At 33.7% G+C, this 22,243-nt stretch overlaps 1 protein-coding gene across 1 annotated transcript in view; it reads left to right on the top strand.

The window, feature by feature from the left end:
- Positions 1-17,994, top strand: part of LOC137397523 (coadhesin-like) — a 37,594-nt gene extending 19,600 nt beyond the window's left edge. Inside the window, exons 8-13 of the mRNA XM_068083814.1 lie at positions 3,878-4,015; positions 4,250-4,438; positions 4,553-4,723; positions 4,843-5,013; positions 5,736-5,903; positions 17,909-17,994. Of these exons, the coding sequence (XP_067939915.1) occupies positions 3,878-4,015; positions 4,250-4,438; positions 4,553-4,723; positions 4,843-5,013; positions 5,736-5,903; positions 17,909-17,994 (923 nt within the window). The remainder of the gene's footprint in view (positions 1-3,877; positions 4,016-4,249; positions 4,439-4,552; positions 4,724-4,842; positions 5,014-5,735; positions 5,904-17,908) is intronic.
- The last annotated feature ends 4,249 nt before the right edge of the window (positions 17,995-22,243 follow it).

The raw sequence follows: 22,243 nt of genomic DNA, 5'->3' as shown, positions 1-22,243 counted from the left end.
TGTACTCCTAAAAAACTTGTTAAAGTAGACTCAATTTTATGTTATAATTACTTTTTAATTTTTTCTTCTTATGATAGTAGCACTAACTCAGCCAGGATATCTGATCAGAATTTGTTTTTATATCAATAGTATTAATATCCCTCTAAATTACCAAAGAGCAACATAATTTACTATTTGCTATACAATTATTACTTCAAAGGTCGCATAAATGACAATCGCTTTTAGTAAAAGAAACGTTTTCTTTGCTAGAGGAATTAAGCCTAGGAAAACGTCGGCACTTGTGCAGTGGAAATCTGTACAATTGGTAGGTTTAGTTATTTAATGAAAAAGGTAATAAAATAAATGAAAAAATAGTTATATCATCATTGTCATATGAGCAACCTTTTTTGGCAATAGTAGCTAGAATATACTTGGGCAGAAATGTTCCCATATGACTGTATTCAATAAACATGGCATTGTAACAACTTATTGTCTGGTACATGTATACTATAATTGTTAACATACAGTTTATAGTAAATCTAGTAAATTGCCTGTCACGTGCCACCATGCTAGGCATGAAACTCATCCTCGCCTCTGTTGTGTAAAAATGTCAAGGCACATTCTCCTCATGTCAAACTAAGAGCTGGCATAATATTGAGGACATCCTATTAAAGAGATTATCTCACTAATATCTCATTGTTGTTAGTAAAAGCCCCAGCAAGGAAACAGCTACTGTATGAGTTATGGCGCTTACAAAGAATTGAGACCACTGTGAGTTTACATTCAGCACAGGCCAGGTACCTAGTTGACATTTAAAAATGAACCTACCCAAATCTTATTAGATTTTATAAGAAAGTATTAGTATATTACCACCTTTTGCGGTTATTCTTGATGGTTGAAGTGATCTGACTGCCAGGATGCTTTAAGATTAAAATTGATAACACTTCATTATGATTTAAACCTAAAAAAATTACATGCAAAAACATTAGTTGATATCATTGTTTTAGGTGATCTCAGCTATTGTGTTTGAGCTGCGGTGTTACGCACCTCTCTGTGGGGCACCGCAAAAATAAACAACATTCTCACACTGTTGCTTGATCTGAGCACTTCAACCATGATCAAATTTTATCAATTTTAATCTCGAAGCTTCTTTGCAGCCAAATAACCTCAAAGATCAGAAGCAATAGCAAATAATAAAAAATTACCGATACTTTCTGATAAAATCTATCAAAATTTTGTGCAAGTTCATCTTTAAGGTCAAACCTCTGCTAATTCGATTAGAACAATGAGATCTAAACAAACTTCATCACCTGATAACTCCAGTGTAGATATTATATGAAGTCTAAGTGAAGTTAAAGGCACTTGTATCAAATGCTAATGGTTGAGGGTCAAATGATAGCATAGTAAAAGGCAGTGTTAGACTAGAAGAACCAAGGGATGTTCCAATATTATCCATATTGCAGTTACCAGTGTAAAGAGAAGTGGGCCTTATAACACTTTTGTATGAATTTGTATGTTCCTAACAGAGAGAGATGAATGTGATGGAAAGATGGAAGAAGATAGGGCAGACAAATAAAAACTTATGAAAATATGGCAGGATATGGAAAATGGCAGAGGAGAATGAAAGAGATAGATCAGAGAAGATTAAAGGAAGAGATGGAAATGAAATATACTGAAGACTGACAAAAAATAAGGAATAAAAAAATAGAGAAAAAAATAGAGAAGTATTTAAGACTACTCTCCACAAATTTCACTGATAGTCCAGCATACCTTCTGATAGTGGTTATTTCTGTTCATCATACCTGCGCTCATACCACTCTGTTATAAACTGAGAGCCTTTTTTAAAGTAAGTTAGGACTATTCTAGTCTTGGTCATAATACATACAAGTCAATAAATAGTATTATAGTGACAAATATTTCATGACTCTTAAATCTTATTAGTTTAAATGAACTGTGTTTAAACACTTCATAAAGAGAAAAGTTAGAGTTCTTTATCTTTACCTAGCAAAATAAAACAGCAAGTGTTTTTCTGCAAAAAACACAAATGGCAAATGTAAAATTCCAAATGCAAAATACTTGCTATCTACTATCAACTAATTAATTAATTAATTACTCATCTATTAACAATTAAAAAGCTAATCCCTCACAAATTTATTGTTGAAAATTAAGCCTTTTTGTCACCCTATTTATTTCAGACTTCTGCCTATTTAATTTAAATTATGTATGTTCTACCTTTTATTTACATTAGTACTCATCAACAACATGATATGTTTCGTTACACGCCAGAAGAAAAAAGTGAACACGGATAAATCAGGAATTATTGAGTAAGTTGAACAAAAGTGTTTTAAAAGTTGATAAATTTTGATAAATCAAATAGTATTGTGGAGGAGTTGGGATAGTGAATTGTAGCTTGCGATAACAGAAGGTTCTCAAATTGAAAAATACAATAGCAGATGTATTACAGTGCACTATCTTTAAAAATATCTTTGAAAAAGTTGTGATAAAGAAAATGTTTGACAAATCCAGTTGTTTTGGTCCTTAAAGTAAAATTAGCTAGCAACTCATAGCTATACCAGTGCAAGTCTGTAAGTGTATTCTTTTGTATATTTAGACTCTAATAGTTTAGCTAAACAACTCTTTAGCATTATGGCATTTACCTTGTCCTTCACATCAGGCGTGTTATGAAAAAACATGCCTGGTGTGGCAGACAAGGCATGTTTTGTCCTGTTTTGTCTAATGGTAAGACGGAGCAACAACTTTACCGAATTATTAAATTTTCATTCTAGTTTCCAATCAATCATTCTAACTAAAGAGCCAAGAGATCATTTATACAGCCTATATTTTCTACTGTCAAATTTGTGACTATGCTTCTAATCCGTATTCGTGTTAGCGGTACAAGCACCTCATGGTATTCATGTAAATAGGTGTTTTAAAATAGAGGAGAAAAAAGTGATTCCTGTTCATTCAATTAAATGCTCATAAACATTGCAGAAGTGTGCCACCGCTGCCTTCTGCTATCAGGCACTGTTTAGCACTGATGTAATAGGAAACAATCAAATAAACATCACCTAATCTGCTAAGTGACTGTCTCAACGTGACTGTAAAAACTATATAAGTAAGGCTGACAACCAGAGCACCAGCAGAGCTTCAATTTGCAGACACATACAAGGTAAGCCGTAGCCACTTGCAGTCTTTTTAGTGTAGCCTTTGAAGGGCATATCTTTTTAGTTGATGCTCTGGGGCTAATTTTAAAAACTTCTCATTTTCTTTTCAATTTGTTGCTATTTAAATAGAACAAAGTTAAGATACCTAACTGGTTTTACTATTTCTCTCTTTCACATACAGTCGTTTTTTCAATGACTGTTTTATAGTTTTGACTTCATCACCGACCTCCATGTAGCTCTGTTTACTATCTTCTCTTGCCATTAGTGGGAGTTTAGTTCCCTTAACTTCATGTTACACTTGGTTACATCTTTGTATGTTAGACTAGGTCTGCACTGATTCCTCTTTCCTTGGTAGAGTTGTGAATGTAATAAATTTTTTAGCTCATGACCCATTCTGTGCACATGTCCCAGCTATCTTAGGCATTTTTATATCATTTTTACCATATTATCTTTAACACATAGTAAGTTTATAATGTCAAAACCTGGTGAACTTACAAGGCTATCTTAAAAAAACCTAAAACTAATGGCAGGTTGTCTAATACTTAGCTTACACTGCTTGCTGCTATTTCAGGAAGATGACCAAGACACTCACTATTCTAGCTTTAGCTGCTGTCATCGGTTAGTAAGTCACAATACCTTTTATCAAACATATTCACCTTTCAGTCCGGGAAACTTTGTTGATGTGAAACGGGCTCATCTTTTGTATGCCAAAAAACGCTGGTTTCTCATTGCAGGTGTAGCCCTCTGTGGTGATTATGGTGGTGGAAACAAAGGCGATGAGTATGGTAGCTATGGTGGTGACAAGGGTGGATTCAATGGTGGACCCTTCGAGGGATCTAAGGGTGGAAACAATGGAAAAGGTGCAAGTTCTGGTAAGCCATATTTGAACATCTGTCTAAGAATGATAAAAAGAAACTCATTGACAAAAGCTTCAAAATTTGTTTACCAAAATAACTGAAAGATTAATAGGGTATCAATATTTTCAAATATGGCTCAATATTTTATTAGACGAATGTTCAACATGACCATTTACTAGCATGCTGTTTTGTTGCTAAAAGAAACGACATTTGAAATAGTTTCAATTTGTTTAATTTATTGTTTTTCAGGCACAAAATGGAGCCAGTGGGGAGAGTGGTCTAGCTGTACCAGAACATGTGGAACTGGAAGCCAGACACGAGTAAGAACTTGCGGATTTACCTTCAGGGGTGTAAATCCTGACTATTTGCCAAACCCAATAGGCTTATGCCAAGGATCAGCAACCCAAACAAGAACATGCAATGTTCGACCTTGTCAAGGTTGGTTTCTCAAAGATTTTATAGCACACTTTTTCTTACGTAAAATTAATAAACTTGCCTGATTCACCTGCTGCAAAATCAAGTTAAGCTAAACTTGTTCAAACTCGGTGTTAGTTGATGGTATGTGGGGAGAGTGGAGCCCATACACCACTTGCTCAAGAAGCTGTGGAGGTGGAGTTCAAAATAGAAAAAGACGGTGTAACAACCCAGCACCATCCAATGGAGGAAGAAGCTGTGTAGGACCAGCAAGAGACGTAATATTGTGCAATAACAAGGACTGCCCAGGTAGACATTTCGTCATAATAAATGGTTCAAAAGCCATCACTTTTTAAATAGCATATAGAATTCATTTTGTATAAACCTATAGCTAATGACTAAAGAACGCTTGTGTCTGTCAACTGCAGTGAATGGAGGATGGAGCAGCTGGTCTCCATACAGTTCTTGCTCAAAGTCCTGTGGTGGTGGAGTAAGAACCCGTACCAGAACTTGCACCAACCCTCGACCAGCCAATGGCGGACAGTTCTGCTCAGGTGCCAGTACTCAGAGTGATCGATGCAACACTCAAGGCTGTCAAAGTTAGTAGTTTATGCTGTTTTTATTGTTACTCCTTTCAGACATAAGTGACTTTGCCTAAATTTGCTTTTAATAAGTGATTATATAGATGGGTGTCTTAAAGTTGTAAGCCCTTAGACTAGCAAAAGCAAGTCATTGCCTTGTTACCATGTTGAGCAAAGTACTGAACTCAGCATCTTTGGCATTATGCATGTATGCGTAGGTCTATACAATATATTCCCTATTTAATATTTATATATGATATATATTATATAATAAATATAAAGATATACGGTGGTTGAGGCAACAGTTATTTTTATCCATTGCTTCCTTTTCTTTACTATGGTTAGGTTTTCAGTCGATTTTAGTTTATTGTCAGGCGATGAAACTGGCTGTAGTGCCAAAAAAAGACTAACAGATTAGGGTAACTGTTTCTTCCATCAGCTTATCTTAATACACAGACTGCATGAGAGTTCATTTAAAATATTACAATTCACCTTAATTATTCTTACTAGTTAAAATAGTATTTTCTATGAATATGCAAATAGATATACAGTATACAACTTTATATAAACTGACTTAAAACACATATGTGTAGTATATGTGTTACGTATGTTTTAACTCTGTAAATATGTTTCAGTGTTGTTATAAAGTGGTAATTATGTGAAGTCTGCTTCTTTCAGCTTAAAACCAGCTTAGCACATAACAAGAAACAAAAGTTAAGCCTAGTTGTTTTGTTTCACAGTTAACGGGGAATGGACCAGCTGGTCTAACTGGAGTTCTTGCATCGGAAACTGCAGTAAAGGTTTTAGAACAAGAACCAGGAGCTGCACCAACCCAAAACCACAAAATGGTGGCAAAAACTGCCAAGGCAGCTCTAAAGACAAGGAGAGCTGCCGTAGTGTCTCATACTGTAAGTATATCTTTTACTAGAACTTAATATAGCAAGCATTATATAATGACTACAAAAATCTGTTGTATTGCAGCTGTATTTTTGCTTCTTAATAAACTTGTAAGCATATAATATAGTATATCCAATGTTATAATATTTCTCTTGAGAAATATTATAACCAGGCTTAAATTATGAAGCCCTAGTACGCACATTTCTTATATTCGCGATGTTACTGAGCTTGTACTGCACATTTATCAGATATCTTCGGTTTTATAAATTGTCACAAAGTTTGATGAAAACTTAAAATACTGCTGCAATTTTAAGAGTAAGGATAGAGTTTCATGGAGTTGTGTTCTTCTGTAGGCTATGGACTCTACTAATGGCTGATGCAAAGTATGACTGAGACCCAAACTACTTTCTGGATGGAAACTCTTACGCTTTTAATGATTTTGTGCATTTGCGGCTTTATTATCTTCCATATTATAACTATATATCATTCTCTTATGTAAAGGTGCTGAAATATAATGAGCTAATCCTTCAAATCAATGCTTTTCCCTGTACAATATGTAAACACATTAAATTCAAAACATGCTTGGAAACTTGCCACAAATTTTTAAGAAATTTAAATTTTAGAAAATTTTAAAAAAGTAGCAGCAAAAGTACATGAAATGAGGTCGTAAAACAATTTTATGAACTGAGAACTAACACTACTATAGTTGAATGAGCCAACTTAAACATGAAAGTATCTGAAAGTTGACAAGCTGCTTCACAAGTTTCAATTTTCAGTCTGCCAAATATTTTGAGATAATTGTAAGAATAGGTAAAAAACTTGCCAAAATCACACTTTTTAGCTTTAAGAGAAAGCCAGTCATCAGCAGAGTCTTTATATTTTTAATGTAAATATTAAGCTAACAATTTTTTTACAACTTCTTAATGAAGCCTTTACTATAATAATAGCTGTATCTGTCTGTTTGTTCGAAAGCCAGGTTTAGAGGTAAAGATAAAGCTACATGTTTAACGGAACACCCAATCATGAAATTCAGATTGGTAAACCAACATTCTAATAACTGTGCCACTCAACTGTATTCAGAAACTTGAATAATTGTGCAGTGAGTTATTCTCAGAGTTTTATCGCCACACCAAATGATCTCTTATAGCACATTAGTAGTTGATAATATTTTGGTATTGTTAAGCACAAGCAATAGTTCCTGGACAGAAACAAACACAAATATTAGTTAGTATTGTTATAACAACCAACATATCAAAGGGCGTATGGTTACCAAACCTGATATGTTTAGGTTTACATAGATTATGAATTTAAGGCTATTTAGCTCAGCCTTCGTTGAGTAATGAGTAGTATTATATTGCTGTTACTAAGCTTCGAAGGTCATGACAATTTGTTATTGTTTTTTTAAAACTGTTTTTGCAGTTTTATCTATTCTGTTTAAATAATTAAAATAAAACTTGCAGAATTTAATTTTTATTAAAACTATAAAAAGCCTACATTTTAATTCTTTAATTATCGCAAAAAAATAGAAAATAATTGCTTCTAGCCAACTTTTTTGCACTTGGAATTAAGGATTTACGAAGGGAGGCAAATCCAAAATTAAACTAACACCCAACTATAATTATCAAACATGGAAGTTGTCTACCCTTCCTACAACGCTGGGATAACTTCTATGTTAATGGTCAGAATCTTTGTAGCTCACAGCCAGCACAAAGCTTTACTTATCATAGTCTCAAGCTTAAAAATGGTCTATTTGGAAGGTAAGAACTGCCACTCACACAGGAAGAGTTCTGCTACACTACGCTATGCTACAATGCATGTGCTAGCAGTTTAAAAATGAGCCTACTGCTAGATATAGATAAGCTAAAATTTTTAAACAGAGTTACTCAAAACTTACTAGCTAATCAAATGCATTGTTATATAATATTCATTCAAGCACTATTGAAAAAAATTATAATTCATGATATCAAAGTGCCATCATGGCAAATTATTATCAAAGATGCAGCTAAGCTCTACTTTATGGTAAAAAAGCTCATTAACTTTAAATATTCTTTATAAAAGTATATAGATATCAGGTTAAAATAGGCATGATAGTAAACAGTGAAGCTAGCATTTTTAAATAGAATAAATCAACTCTTACTAGTTTGTCAAAATGCATTTTCAAGAAAGGTTCAAACAATTGTAGACAAAATTAAAAAAAGTATAATCTAGACTATCAAAGTTTTATCGTGGCACACTTATTATCAATGATGCAACTAAGCTCTACTTAATGGTGGAAAAGCTCATTAATTGTAAATATTCTTTATAAAGATTTTAAAAAAATTCTAAACATAACTCAATAATTATAATAAAAGAAATTTGAGTTATTTCAAAAATGTACTATTTGACTTCACTTTTGGCAATTCTTTATCAAAAATACATGAGCCACAAAACTCCTTCTGGAAGTTCTAACTTTCTTTTTCGTCTGACGAATAAAAGTTTTCAGAGTCAGATTTTTTTACGCAAGAAGATCTATCAGATAATTATTTGAACTGTGCATATCATTTACAGGCAAATAATGCTTTCACAGGAATTAGCTGCTCTTGTAAAAACAAAGAGAACACAACTACTGGCTATTTAGGTTCGGGATTTTTATGCCATTGATCACTTACTACACAAATATCCTGCTCTTTCTGAGCTTGCTCTCCTCTATTGCTTGCACACTTATAGGGCTGTTTACAGCACCTTCAGTTTCAATAATCTTCTGAAATTTGTGTTAATTTTGACAGGTAATAAATAGGTCATCTGCTGAGTTCTATATGACAAACTGCTCTTCTTGACAGCACATCATCTCTTACTTGTACAAGATCCAACTGAACATCAACAACAAAAAACCTAAAAAAACAGCAAATTAGAATAATAGTGTTAATATCATATTAAAAATTATTGTTATAAATCAGTCTTGTAATTACAATATTGATATATGCATATGTTAGGAGTTTGCAAAAATTTCTTTGAATTTCCAGTGTTATTGATTAGCAGATGTGAAAGTTAAATATATTTTTGGCATCAGAACCATGCATATTTATGGAATGGCAATGAATAGTTTACCAGTCATTGTTTAATCTTTTTTCACACAAAAACCATCAATTCAATCAAAAAAATACATTGATCTTAGAAATTTCAGTTTTTGCAATGTCTTGAATCTGCCATTGTATCTCTTAAACCAGTGTCTGTTGCCATGTAACCATGACCTGCTGGCGTACGATTGAACTCTGTAAAGTAGTGAAATTTATTCAAATATACATGTATAGCTGGTACCATGAAGAAGTAGGAGTCTATCCCAGGATAGAGTTTGTAATTGCTCACAATTGGTACACAAACAAGTGCATATGGCATAAACTTTTTTGAAGTAATATCTAGGTCTTTGGCATGAGCTGCCTTGAGTAAGTCCCAGACAGTATCAATGCTTATGAGCTGTGTAAGAGCTTTCCTCTATTCTTTGTTGTAGAAGCTGCAATGTACCTGATGTGAGACCAGAGTTAACTTCCAAAGAATAGACAAATTTGTTTTAATCGGGAGTAATCTTCTCATGATATCACTGATAGCCTGCATAGAGCAGCCCAAATAAATGAAAAAGAAATTATAGTTTCTATTGCATTATAGCTACTAGCCATTTGTGTAACTAAAGAAATGATCAGCTACCCTTCCGTAGAACTTTGTTTACAATCCCTAATTATTGTTACAAAAGCAATTCTTACAACTGGTCCAATTATTTGAATTAGTTTAGTTAAATTATTTGGTTGTATCTTGCTATTTTACGCTACTGTCTATTATTGCAAGCAATAATGTAGACTAGCATTATTGTAGTATTTCTAAAACCACAGTTTATCTCTGCCTGACTTTTAAGTTTTTGTTTATGAAAGTTTTAGAATGTTGCAAAAGCATTCTAGTTTATGGAATGTTTATAGATAGACAAAACTACATGTAGTTCATTTTTAGCTGCACTATAAATATAAAAACTGCACAACTTTAAAAAGCTTACTTTCCTAAATTCTTACACATATTCATTAAGTACTGCACAGGCGGCAATAGAAATGCGCCTATGATCTAGTAAAGGGCAGATCGAAGGAAGCAAAGCTAATTTTTATAACATAGATCTAAACAAGATAAGATTATTGCTAAACAAAGTCTGTAAAATATTGTTGTTACTTTTATTTTAGCTTTAGACATCATCATTATACCAGCATACAATATAGAAACATTCTTATTCAAAAGTAAGCTGTATGGTCATTGACTGTGATTACAGGGTACTGCAATGTGCGCAAGTAAGAATTGAGTCTAAAGTTTAAAAAATGTTCGAATCATGGCTGCATCTTTTAGGTCTTTTAATATCTATATATATATTTCACAAAGTATGTTGTGTGTGATACGTCGTTTTTCTGCATTCTGGTTATAGCTATTGAAATCTTTGACTTTGATATTCTGCATTCTGATGGATTTGAACTTGTGACGAATGCATCGACAAGTTTCTTATTTGGACGCTCTACCACTGAGCTACAACGGCATTGAGATCAGATACGTTTTCATATACCAGGTACACCAGGCGCGTGATAATTATTTTAGCCTTGCATCCACGAGTTACGATGCTCCTGTTCAGAAATATTGTGGACCTAAGTATATGCAACGCGATGCTTATTCACTGTTTTTCGTTAGGGCTAATTTATTTGGCCCCACGATATCAACAATAATTTATCTCGAACTTAAAATTTGGTGATTTGTGTACTGATTATATACAGTGGAACCTAGGCTCTTGGACACTTTGAATCTTGACAAACTCAGTTTTCAACCAAAGATTTTGAGATTTTTTTGTCTCGGAGCTCGAACATAAATTCAGTTCTTGATCAAACCGGATCATGCACATTGGAATTGGAACAGCTCCGTAAACAGCATGAAAACATTTGTTAACCAACGGCGAAGCACTTTACGCTTCATAAATTCATTACGAAAAAGGAGAAACCATCTGGAATGACGTCTCCTTTACTGAAGAGATTTGCTAGAGAAATAACCCCTTTGGTCGAGTTACCCTAAATCATTTTGGAGGAAGATTCTCCTTCAAAGATGTGAAGTAAACTTGCCATTGCTGTTTCTTTTTTCCCCACGATTTTTGATGTAGCTGATCTGTTGCTTTTTTTGCTGTTTTATTATCAATTTCTGCAATTTTTGTCATTGTATTTTAATCTTTAATGTTTTTGATGTTTTAAGAGCAAAACATACCAAATGTTTACTTTTGTTTTCTTTTTCTATCATCATAAATAGAAAACCTCTTATTAAAATTAAACACAATCTATATCTACCCGTTTTTATTTATAATATGCAGTATACAGTACAGTTTATAATGCAAAATGTAAAATACTTTACCGAAGTTGCTTTCTCACTTTGAAAGGAATTAAGGTTTACGTACATTTATTCTAATGGGAAAAATTGTTTCGGATCTTGAACAACTCGATTTTCAAACAATCTTTTGGAACAAATTATGTATGAGAACCGAGGTTCCACTGTACGTTATTAAAAGATATACGTTGCTGAAAGTTATGAAGTTTCAAATTTACAGTAGTTTGAAAACCTTTACAGTTGTTTTATTTATTTTTGATTTAGTTGTCCTGCACAAACCATTTTTCTCAAGGTATGAAGTTTGAAAGTTACAGTTGTTTGACAAAGTTTGAAAACCTTCACAGTTGTTTTTATTTTCTCTTTCAATTTATTTCAACTACACAAAACACTTCTTTCATGATATGTTGTTTGAAAGTGAAAATGGCAAATGTTATTACATGTTAAATACAAATCAATTTGCTGTCCAAAGAGTTTTTTATTACTCGAGCAATGCAGGGTAGCACAGCTAGTACAAGTATATAGTGTAACCTAGTTCTGTAGGACATATTTATTCTACACAATTGCTTTAAATTGCATTGCAGACACTTTGATATAAGAGCTGTAAAAGGTTAAACTAGTATTTTGTGAAAAAACTTATATAAGCTTACAAATGGTATAAATTATATTGCAGCTCTGGGCAGCTAGATATGGCTTCTTCCAGAGCAGGTCATCGAATGTAGAAAAAACATGAGGACATAGAAAAAGATTACTTTTGAAGCTTTTTGGTTGCTCCTTAGATGTACCTCGATGTCAGTGACTCACATAAATTACATAATAATTACTGCTGAAATAGACTTTTAATTCAAATGAATAGCTTTTAGATAACTATAATTGCTAATTGAACTAGGACCAATTTTTTTGAAGACTGACAGAAGATGGTGAAACAAATCTTCTTTTTAAAGAGTATGGCTCATTACAGTGTACCCGGTTATGACAAATCAGATAGATAATGTTGCATTGTATGTAACAGAGAAAAGTTCAATACTGTGACTCATGTGGCGACACATTACTGAGTCATTGTGTTGCTTTTTGTTTCTGCAGATATACTGATCAACGCGTTCTAGCTCAGCAAGTATGGTTTGCTAAAAATCTTGTCTATTTCCTTCTCTTCCACTCTTCATGTTTACTTATCTTCCTTTCTTCTTTTTCCATCTCTCTTCTTTTTTTCTCTCTCTTTCATTCTCCCTTTCTCTCATTCTCTCTCTCTTCTTTCTTTCTTTCTCTCTCTCTCTCTCCCTCTCCCTCTCTCTCTACCTCTCTCTCTCCCTCTCTCCCTCTCTCTTTACCTCTCCCTCTCTCCCTCCCTCTCTCCCTCCCTCCCTCCCTCCCTCTCTCTCTCTCTCCCTCCCTCCCTCCCTCCCTCCCTCCCTCTCTCTCTCTCTCTCTCTTTCTCTCTCTCATTCTCCCTTTCTCTCATTCTCCCTTTCTTTCTTTCTCTCTCTCCCTCTCTCCCTCTCTCCCTCTCTCCCTCTCTCCCTCTCTCCCTCTCTCCCTCTCTCCCTCTCTCCCTCTCTCTCTCCCCCCTCTCTTTCTCCCTCTCTCTCCTTTTTTCTTTTTCTGCCTCGTTCATTCTCACTCTCTCATCCTGTTCCCTTCTGCCTCTCCCTCTCTCATCTTATCTACATGTATCTCAGCAGAAAATCTGATTTTGTAAAGCTAAGAAAGGTAGAAATTTAGTTGAGGGCTTGGTAATGATTTAACTCAAATAAAAGGCTAAATAAGTAGTTCCTAAGCAGCTGTAAACTAATTGGGAGGTTAATGGCTAGCACCTTGTAAACACTTCAAAAGTGGAAAAGCTACAATAAGAAGCTTGTGTTGAAGCCTCTTCCTGTTCATCTGTATTTTCCACTCTCCATCAGCAAACTGCCCGATTTAGTAAATGTTACTTTCTAACATTTTCAGATCATTTTGCAATCAACCTCAGTTGTCCTTAAACTATAGCCTTACATCCATCTACATGATGGACTACAATTGCAATAGCTTTGAGGTAACGATTAAATGATATTTATGTCATAAGCTGAAAAGAGTTTAAACTAATGGAGTTTTTAAACAATTGTCAAGTTTTTAACAACTTCTTATCATAAGGCGTAGATTACTGAAGCAGGTTTTCTTTAAAATACTCAAAGCAGTCTTTGCTGCAGACATTGACTATTGACAATTTGCAAATTAATGTCTCAAAATTTAATTTACATTGAAAGTACTAGTACTAATATGTATTTGGTTATTTCTGCTTTCTAATATTTATTAATGGAATATTTTAATAGTACAGGAAAGGTCAATGTATCTGATACTGAAAATGAAAAACTTCATAATAAAAATTTTTAACAGTTGAAGCTTAATATCGAAAACTAGTCAAAATATAGTTTATTTTATTGTTTCTCACACACACACACACACACACGCACGCGCGCGCGCACACGCACACGCACGCACGCACGCGCACGCACACACACACACGCACGTTGTGTGTGAGGGAACGTTAACAAATCTACAATAAATTGTAACGTAGTATTTTGGATATACCAGTATATTTGGTTAGCCTACACTGATGAGTTTAACATGAATAAAGCAGCTTATTTCAGCAGTGAGAAATCAAAAATCAGAAACAGCAAAGATCAGACAGTTTACCTTCAACTGCAAGTCACTACAAATGTATGTGTTTAGGGTACCTTTATCGACAACATACTTTGCTAAAGATGATAAATACTAGTTTTACTTATCATACCATTAAAAAGCAAGAACTACCATATTTTATTTATTGGAATACCTGTAAGCTAATAGTACTAAATATATATTAACAGTAAAATATCAGCTGAAACTCCAAAAGTCTAATAGCTTGAAACTTATGAGCTGTTTTCAAATTATCTTTTAGAGCAGTTAAGGTTGAAGGCAAACTCAGCATTCATGTCTCATTTCTAGCAATCTTATTAAAAACCTTACCCAATGCGTTACTGACAAATGTTCAAGCAGGTATTAAGGAGGCCATTGGTGTAGATGAGATATATAAAATATACAAAAAATACATATATATAAATAAAGTGCTCAACCGATGTGTGAGCTGATATCCACATGCCGGATGCTAGAAAACACCTAATTAGCTCAATAACATAATTTGACTACTTCTTTGCTGTATACTATATATATACAGTCAAACATGGATAACTCGTCCACGGATAGCTCGAACACATGGTTAATTCGAACATTTCCTTTGGTCCGTTCCCACGTAATGATTAATTGCTATAGATAACTCGAACTCAACACTGTTAATTCGAACTGTTTTTTTGCCCAACGGCGACCGAAACGGTTGTTATCGCTTTAGAAAATCACTTTATTCAAAGCCATAGAGGTAAACTTCATCTTTTCGTAATTCATAAGCGTCGTTATTACCACCATCGGCAAAATATTTTTGTCAACGACTTTTCTAAAAGTTTGGTGAAATTTGATTTATACTGCGATACGATGAATAGCACGGGCTAGCTGGGTCACGCGTGCAAGGATTTTCGCCACGCACATACAAAACAAAAATCGCATGTTGTTTTTGTTTTGTATGTGCGTGGCGAAAATCCTTGAGTGCGTGGCGTAACCCAGCTAGCCCGTGATGAATAGTTTTCCGACGTTGATTCCGTGTTGAATCAACGTCGGAATGTTGAATGTTTAAATCGTCTTAAAAATTCTTGTAATTAAACGTATACGTTGTCTGAGCTACAAAAAAACTATTCATCGTTTGACCTAAACACAGAATACGTGTGTACATTCAATAAGTATCTATTAAAAAAGCGTGAGTGATATAGAATGTACCGTAAAACCTCGTAAAACTTCTAATTGAACTGCCTCGGAGTGTTGCTCTTAACGAATCCCAGGTAAAGTAAGGTAATTTGCATAAACTTCAAGAAAAAACGGCAAAATTGATCGTGGGTAAAACCCCAAAAGAAAAAAATGTCTTTTCTTTTGAGCATTTCAACAACGATCAAGTTTTGCCAATGCCAATCTGAAAAACGACCTGGCAATAACATCACCTCAAACAACAAACCAATCTCAAGTGATAGAAAAATCTCTATACTTTTTCATGAAAACGTTTTAAACTTTACATTAGAAGCATTTAATTTGAAACAAGCCATTTGTGCTTTTGATTTATATTATAGTTTGTATATGTACATGTATCTACTAATAAATAAGTAAATATATAGACTTGTGACAGTGCTCTGATAACTTGAACGCTCTGATAATTCGAACACTTTTGCTCGGTCCCTTGAAGTTCGAGTTATCCATGTTTGACTGTATATATATCATACAATAGTATTGAGCCCTCAGCTTTATAAAGTAATTTTATAGCTTGTACATTATACATTTTAGTCATTCTACCTGAAGATTGCAACGCGATTGCATGAAACTAATAGTAGTAATGATTTTAACCTGTAGTTTTTAATAAACTGCATACTATATATATATATATATATATATATATATATATATATATATATATATATGTGTGTGTATATCTATATATATGTAAATATATATATTCAAGTACATGTATATACATATATAAGCAATAGAATATGCAATAGATGCAGTGTTTACAGTTTCTTGCACAAAAGTGCTAAATGTTAAAATAGAGCAATGTAAAATGTAAAATTAAACAAGACAAAAGTTTTAGTCAAGCTGCCATAAACTGACGTTTAAGGCAACTTAGCGTCAGTTTAGTTACTAGTAGTTTTATAACTGGTAGTTTCATATTGCAAAGAAATAATCATCATATATCATCTAGCATTGCTAACACTAAAAGTATCTTATATATAAATAGGAATAAAACTATAGTTGGTAAAATACCTGAAAGCATCACCGATAAGTAGGATCAAAATTAGCAATGCAATGATGTACAATGTCTAATAGGATGATGAGATACAGTTTAACAATTCAGGTGTTTGAACGTTAAGTTTTAAAATTGCTGAAAAGGATATTGCCTGCGTGTGTATATATTGAAACAAGTTCACACATTTTGTTTAAAGTAAGGGTTGTAGGTTTGCATATAATACAGAACTCCTTATATAGACATAAGTTACATCAGCCTGTAGTTTTATTATATAATGTTGTTACACTCACTATGCTCCACTTGGTGTTATAATTTATGCTTTGGTCCTTCAATGAAAAGATACTATATAAAAGATTATTTATGTTTTATGCATAATTATATGATATATATAATATATATGCATTTATATATAATATATATGGTATTACTAAATAGTACTAGCCAAATTCCCCAGCGTTACACCGGTCATAGAATGATTACCTAATAAATTTGAGCACCTTACTTGGAAAGCTATGGATCTTTATTAAAATCTATACTAAAACAATACCTGTGTTTTGAGCCAGCTTAACAACCGTTAGGCGTAACAGTCAACAGAGTTAGTTATTAACCCCACGCAAGCGCTTCAAGTGTGAGTATTTTAAACCATCTAACGAATATTTGCTCAAAGATCAATTGCATTGTGTGTAGTGTAATGGTTAAGTACACCGCCTTTAGGCTTGGAGGTCCCGAGATCAAACCCATAGCCATTCAGATTTTTCATTGCTAGATTTTAATTTCTATAACTGGACACAGGGTTTAATAAAAATACAAACATTGAGATTTATATAAATATATATTTATATGTACCGCATATATGTACCGCATATATATATATATATACCGCGAATATACGGCATATATACGGCATATATACTTCATATATACTGCATATATACTGCATATATAGCATATATGTGTATGCTCATGTACATACCTTATATATATATATATATACATATATATATATAAATATATATATACAAATATATATATCATATATATATATACGTATATATCCACACAGTACATATAGCATCTATTTATATGTAAAATATACAAATGCAGTTGAAAGCTATCACTACATTCAGTACATAAATAGGTTCTAACTGCAAAACTTACAGCTTTATTTAGGATATGCATTGCATCTCCATGCTTTGAATGAATTTGGAGTTGACCTCTACCGACAAATTCTCACCCTACTGTTTCAACGATTTAGAGTTGTACTCTATAAACTTTGTAAGACTAGCAATGTACTCCTAAAAAAACTCGTTAAAGTAGACTCACTTTTAGGTTATGGTTACTTTTTAATTTTTGCTTCATATGCCTGTCACACTAACTCAGCCAGGATACCTGATCGAAATTTTATTTTTTATCAATAATATTAATATCCATCTAAATTACCAAAGAGCAGCAGAATTAACTACTTGCTATACAGTAATTACTTCAAAGGTCGCATAAACGACAATCGCTTTTAGTAAAAAAGAAACGTTTCCTTTGCTAGAGGAGTTAAGCCTAGAAAGACATTAGCACTTGTGCAGTGAGAATATGTACAATTGGTAAGTTCAGTTATTTAATGAAAAAAGTAATAAAATAAATGAAAAGGGTAGTTATATCATCATTGTCATATGAGCAACCTTTTCTTGGCTATAGTAGCTAGAATATACTTGGGTGGTAGAGTGATGAAATGCACGTAATTTCTTATGCCTCTACTAGGGAAAGCTTAACTGGATATTATCAATTCAAATCTATTCGCAGTGAACACTTCTGTGACGTCGAAGATTCGTCTCACTGCCAAAGCCTTTGGACAGGTTTTCACAAATCCTTCCAAAGCTGGCTTTTAACATAAAGAGATAAAAATGTTACAGAGCACAACATGTTTTCACACAACTAAGATCTTGTTTCTTTTCTGACATCACTATAACTGATGACCAGTTTATATTGAACTGATTTTAAAAATGGTTCGTTGTCCATTCATGTAACTTTGATATAAGAGTTTTCTAACAAATCTTGTAGCAGCGCACACAATAAGCAAAAGAAAAGTGCGTTTTGTTACTCTTAATACAACAAAACACTTGAATGTGCAAATCAGCTCATATTATTTTAGTAACATTACGTAGTCAACTTGTATCACAATCTAGTTCTTATATATCATAATCGTATATTGAATAATCTTCTAGCACATTTCCCAAATCTCAAAATATTATCACCATAGTTGCAGCAAGCTTGAATTTATATGTTTTGGCAATCTTCTACAAAATCTTACAAATGAATCAAACTGCTTTCTGTAATAGCTGAAAAATAAACAATATTATTAGCAAACTGTTATTTAAAGGTGAACTTACACCATTGAAATATTGCAATGTAAATAATATAAATATAAAGCTAAGACATTACGCTTCAATTTGATGTAAATTATGTCTTTGTAGCCCCACTCAGTTCAAAGATATAATAGTTTGAATAAGATTTTTTCTTAGAACACTCAGATTCAAGTGAAAGCCCGACTATTACACCTACAGTTGCATGTCAGCTAAAACACCAAAAGAAAGAAGACCCGTATTGCTGCCACTTGAACGCAATAGCTAATATCTATAACATTAGAAACAGGTAGATGCTCAACTAATGACATTCTCTCATACTTGTTTTTTCTGAGGACGTTAATTATGATCAAGTTTTGTTGACTTCAATCTTGAAATTTTCTGGCAGCCAAATCATTTCAATCATAAAAAACAATCGCAAATAATAAAAAAACACTGATACTTTCTAATAAAATCTGCTAAAATTTTATTAAAGTTCATCTCTAAAGGACCAATAGTATCAGATTTAATTTAAAAAATAAATATATGAAAATATTTGTTGTACATACAGGCATCTCTTGTGCGCCTGACTATTTCACAGGAACTTGGGCTAGGAAGGCCAGATAGTCTTTAAAAGGCAAAGCCTCTCATACAGGCTTGCAAGATTATGTAGCTTTTTCATCTTACTGAGACAGCTAAGGAAATGCTAAATAGATATGGAGAAGAGTGTATTGGGGGCATTCTTCTTCCTGCTGCTAGCTAGTGAAGACATGGTGAGTGCATATAAAACAGATTTAAGCTTCATGTACTAGTACCACAGCAATTACTACTGACATGATTAAGAAGGTTTAGGGGTACCAGGAATCCCAAAAATTGACAATATTAGCTTCTGATCTCATACTTTATCATGCTGAATAAACACTATATTAAGTAAGGAATAGGTGGTTGACCTGTCTAGCAACCAACTTATGTTTAGATCTGTCTCTTGATCATCTGATCATCCAGCTAATCTGAACAAATATAACTGACTAGGGTGTGTCAATAAACTTCTATGCAGATGTAACAAGACGACCCAACAGTGTTTAGAAGGATTCAGCTTGCAAATGATCTGATTCATACTACAGCCATGTTTAGAGTTGTCTCTCTTACCTGCCTATTATTAATTTAAATATTGTTACCAACATGCTTCTGCGACAGATTTTAGTTGTAAGTTTGCACTCATAAAAAGCTGTTTCACACTTTAGCATTTGTTTAAATAATATTTTCAGATGAGAATTTGGGATACAAGTAATATATATATGTATATATATATATGCATGTATATATTTTTATGTATAAATGTCAGTGTTTGTCTTTTTGACGTTTTGTTAAACCCTGTGTCTAGTTATATTAATTAAAATATATCAATGAAAAAACTGCCTGGCAGTAAATTTTATCTAAGGACCTTTGGACCTAGAGGCTGTGGACTTACCCATTAACCTAAACCAAATGCAATGAATTCATTTTGCAGTCATTCATTACATTGGTTAAGATCCTCACACAGAGCACATGTTTTTGATTAATAACTAGCACTGTTGACCTTTGCGAGTAACGGTTGTTCTGCTGACCCAAAACACAGGTAATGTTCAAGTAAAGATTTTAATAAAGATCTAGCCTTCCAGGTTAGTTGCTCAAATTCACTAGTTTATTATTTCACTACCAGTGCAACGCCGGACATTTGGCTACCATATAAATACATATATAAATTACCGGAGAATTAGTAAAATACATACCTTGGTTAGCTACTGGAAGTTTCGTGCTTGCCCAAGCATCAGGCTGTAGATCCCAACTCAAGTTGAGTTCTACAGCCTGAAAATGCAAGCGTGAAACTGCCAGTAGCTACCCAAGATAAGTATTCTATTTAATTCTTTACGATTTGGATAGAATATTTACATATAAAATTATGCTGGACTTTTTGCTTCTCATGTCCTTCATGATGTTATTATTATTATTATTACTGAAAAGATTGAAAGCCTCATAGTGGCAGCTCAAGATCAGCCACTGCACACAAACTACATGAAAACAAAAATCAAGAAAACAAGCATCGACGTGACATGCAGACTGCATAAACAGAGAAAGAGGAAAAATTGCACAGACAGAGTACAAGCAATGACATGACAAAAAGAACAGTGACGGTGCTTTAGAGCATATGCAAAAACACGGGCTACCACATTCTAAAAAATGGTGCAACCACTGTGCTGAAGAAGCGAGTGAGCTCAACAAGGTCAATTTACTCTGAGATTTGAATATGCAAACAGATAAAGTGGCTGAAGCGCCAAGGACAGACTTGATCTTGGTGGTTAAAGAAAGAAAGGAGTGCCGGGTTATTGACATAGCTATACCAGGTGATACACGGTGAAGAGAGAAGAAGAGGAAAAGATGAAAAGTACTAAAAACTTGAATTCAAACTCGTGTGATTGTGTGATGTAAGACCAAAGGTGATATCTATCGTCATTGATGCTCTCAGAACTGTAGGCATCAGAATGATGTCATAGCTGGCAGAGGAAGGAGCAAACATGCTCTTAGAAACAAAAAAGATTTTGTAAAAGGCTTTACTCTAAAAGAAGACAGTGACAAAAGGCGCCAACCAGGTGCAAGAATGGTTTCATTAACCCTTTGCCAGAATCGGTGGGTTAATTGATTTCAACGAACTTGACGTCGTTTTGCGTTCACTATTTTGGTCAACTCATAAAACCATTTGTTTTGTACTTGAATTAACTAATCGAATGGACCAATAAAATCTTCTACAAATTGATAATAATACTGACTAGATAACGTAGACTATATACATGACTTTTTGGGATGCACTTGGTTTCACTATATATTCGTACATATTATTTCTAAAGATGGCGACGTACCTATTTTATTTAGTAGCTAGTTTTCGGTGTGCGTGTAGCAACTGAAAACTTAGCTGATACAAAGGCCGTGATGAAATAAGCTAACTCAACGGCCTAATTACCGTAGACCGGTAGAATTGGAAGTCGGTACTCAAATGTTTACACAGCATTTAGACTTTTAGAGGAAGCTAATATGACAAGTTTTCAATTTCCCTTATTTGAGGCGTTTGAAACATTCATAATAATGTATCTGTAGCTAGATTTAAAACTTTATTCTAGCCAAGATGGGCAAATACAAAATAAAATATATGCCAATAGAGCCACAAAGGACTAGACTTTTATTGCATTAGCCGATGTTAATACGAGGGATAGAGACACGTTATATCACGCATTACATCATTTTGGGCAAGTCTGGGCATGTTTTTTGACCTGAGCCTTTTTACCGCAATCAAATTTTTTCGATTTTAATCTTCAAATATCTTGACAGTGAGATCGCCTAACACAACAAACAAGATATCAACTGATAGACAAAAAAATACTTTGTTAAAATCAACTCAAGTTTGACCCACCCACATCTTTAAGCGCCAAGGCCAGACTTCTTTATCATGGGTAAAAAGAGAAAGGAGTTCTTGATTATTGACATAGCTTTACTAGGCATTTAACGAGTGTAGAGAAAAGAGGAGGAGAAGATGGAAAAGCACAAAGAGCTTGGGTTCATTGCAGAATGAAATACCAAAGGTGATACTCATCGTCATTGAAGCTTTTGGAACTATAAACTGCAAAATAATCTCATAGCTGGCAGAAGTAGGATCAGACATGTTCTTTGAAACCATATAGAAAACAGCAGTTTAAGGAAGAGCACAGATTTTGTGAAAGGCTTTACAGTAGAAGACAGTGGCAACTATCTGGTATTTAGGTAA

This window comes from Watersipora subatra, chromosome 5, assembly GCF_963576615.1.
Source record: "Watersipora subatra chromosome 5, tzWatSuba1.1, whole genome shotgun sequence".
Lineage (NCBI taxonomy): Eukaryota > Metazoa > Bryozoa > Gymnolaemata > Cheilostomatida > Watersiporidae > Watersipora > Watersipora subatra.
This window is presented reverse-complemented; position numbering and strand designations above follow the sequence as displayed.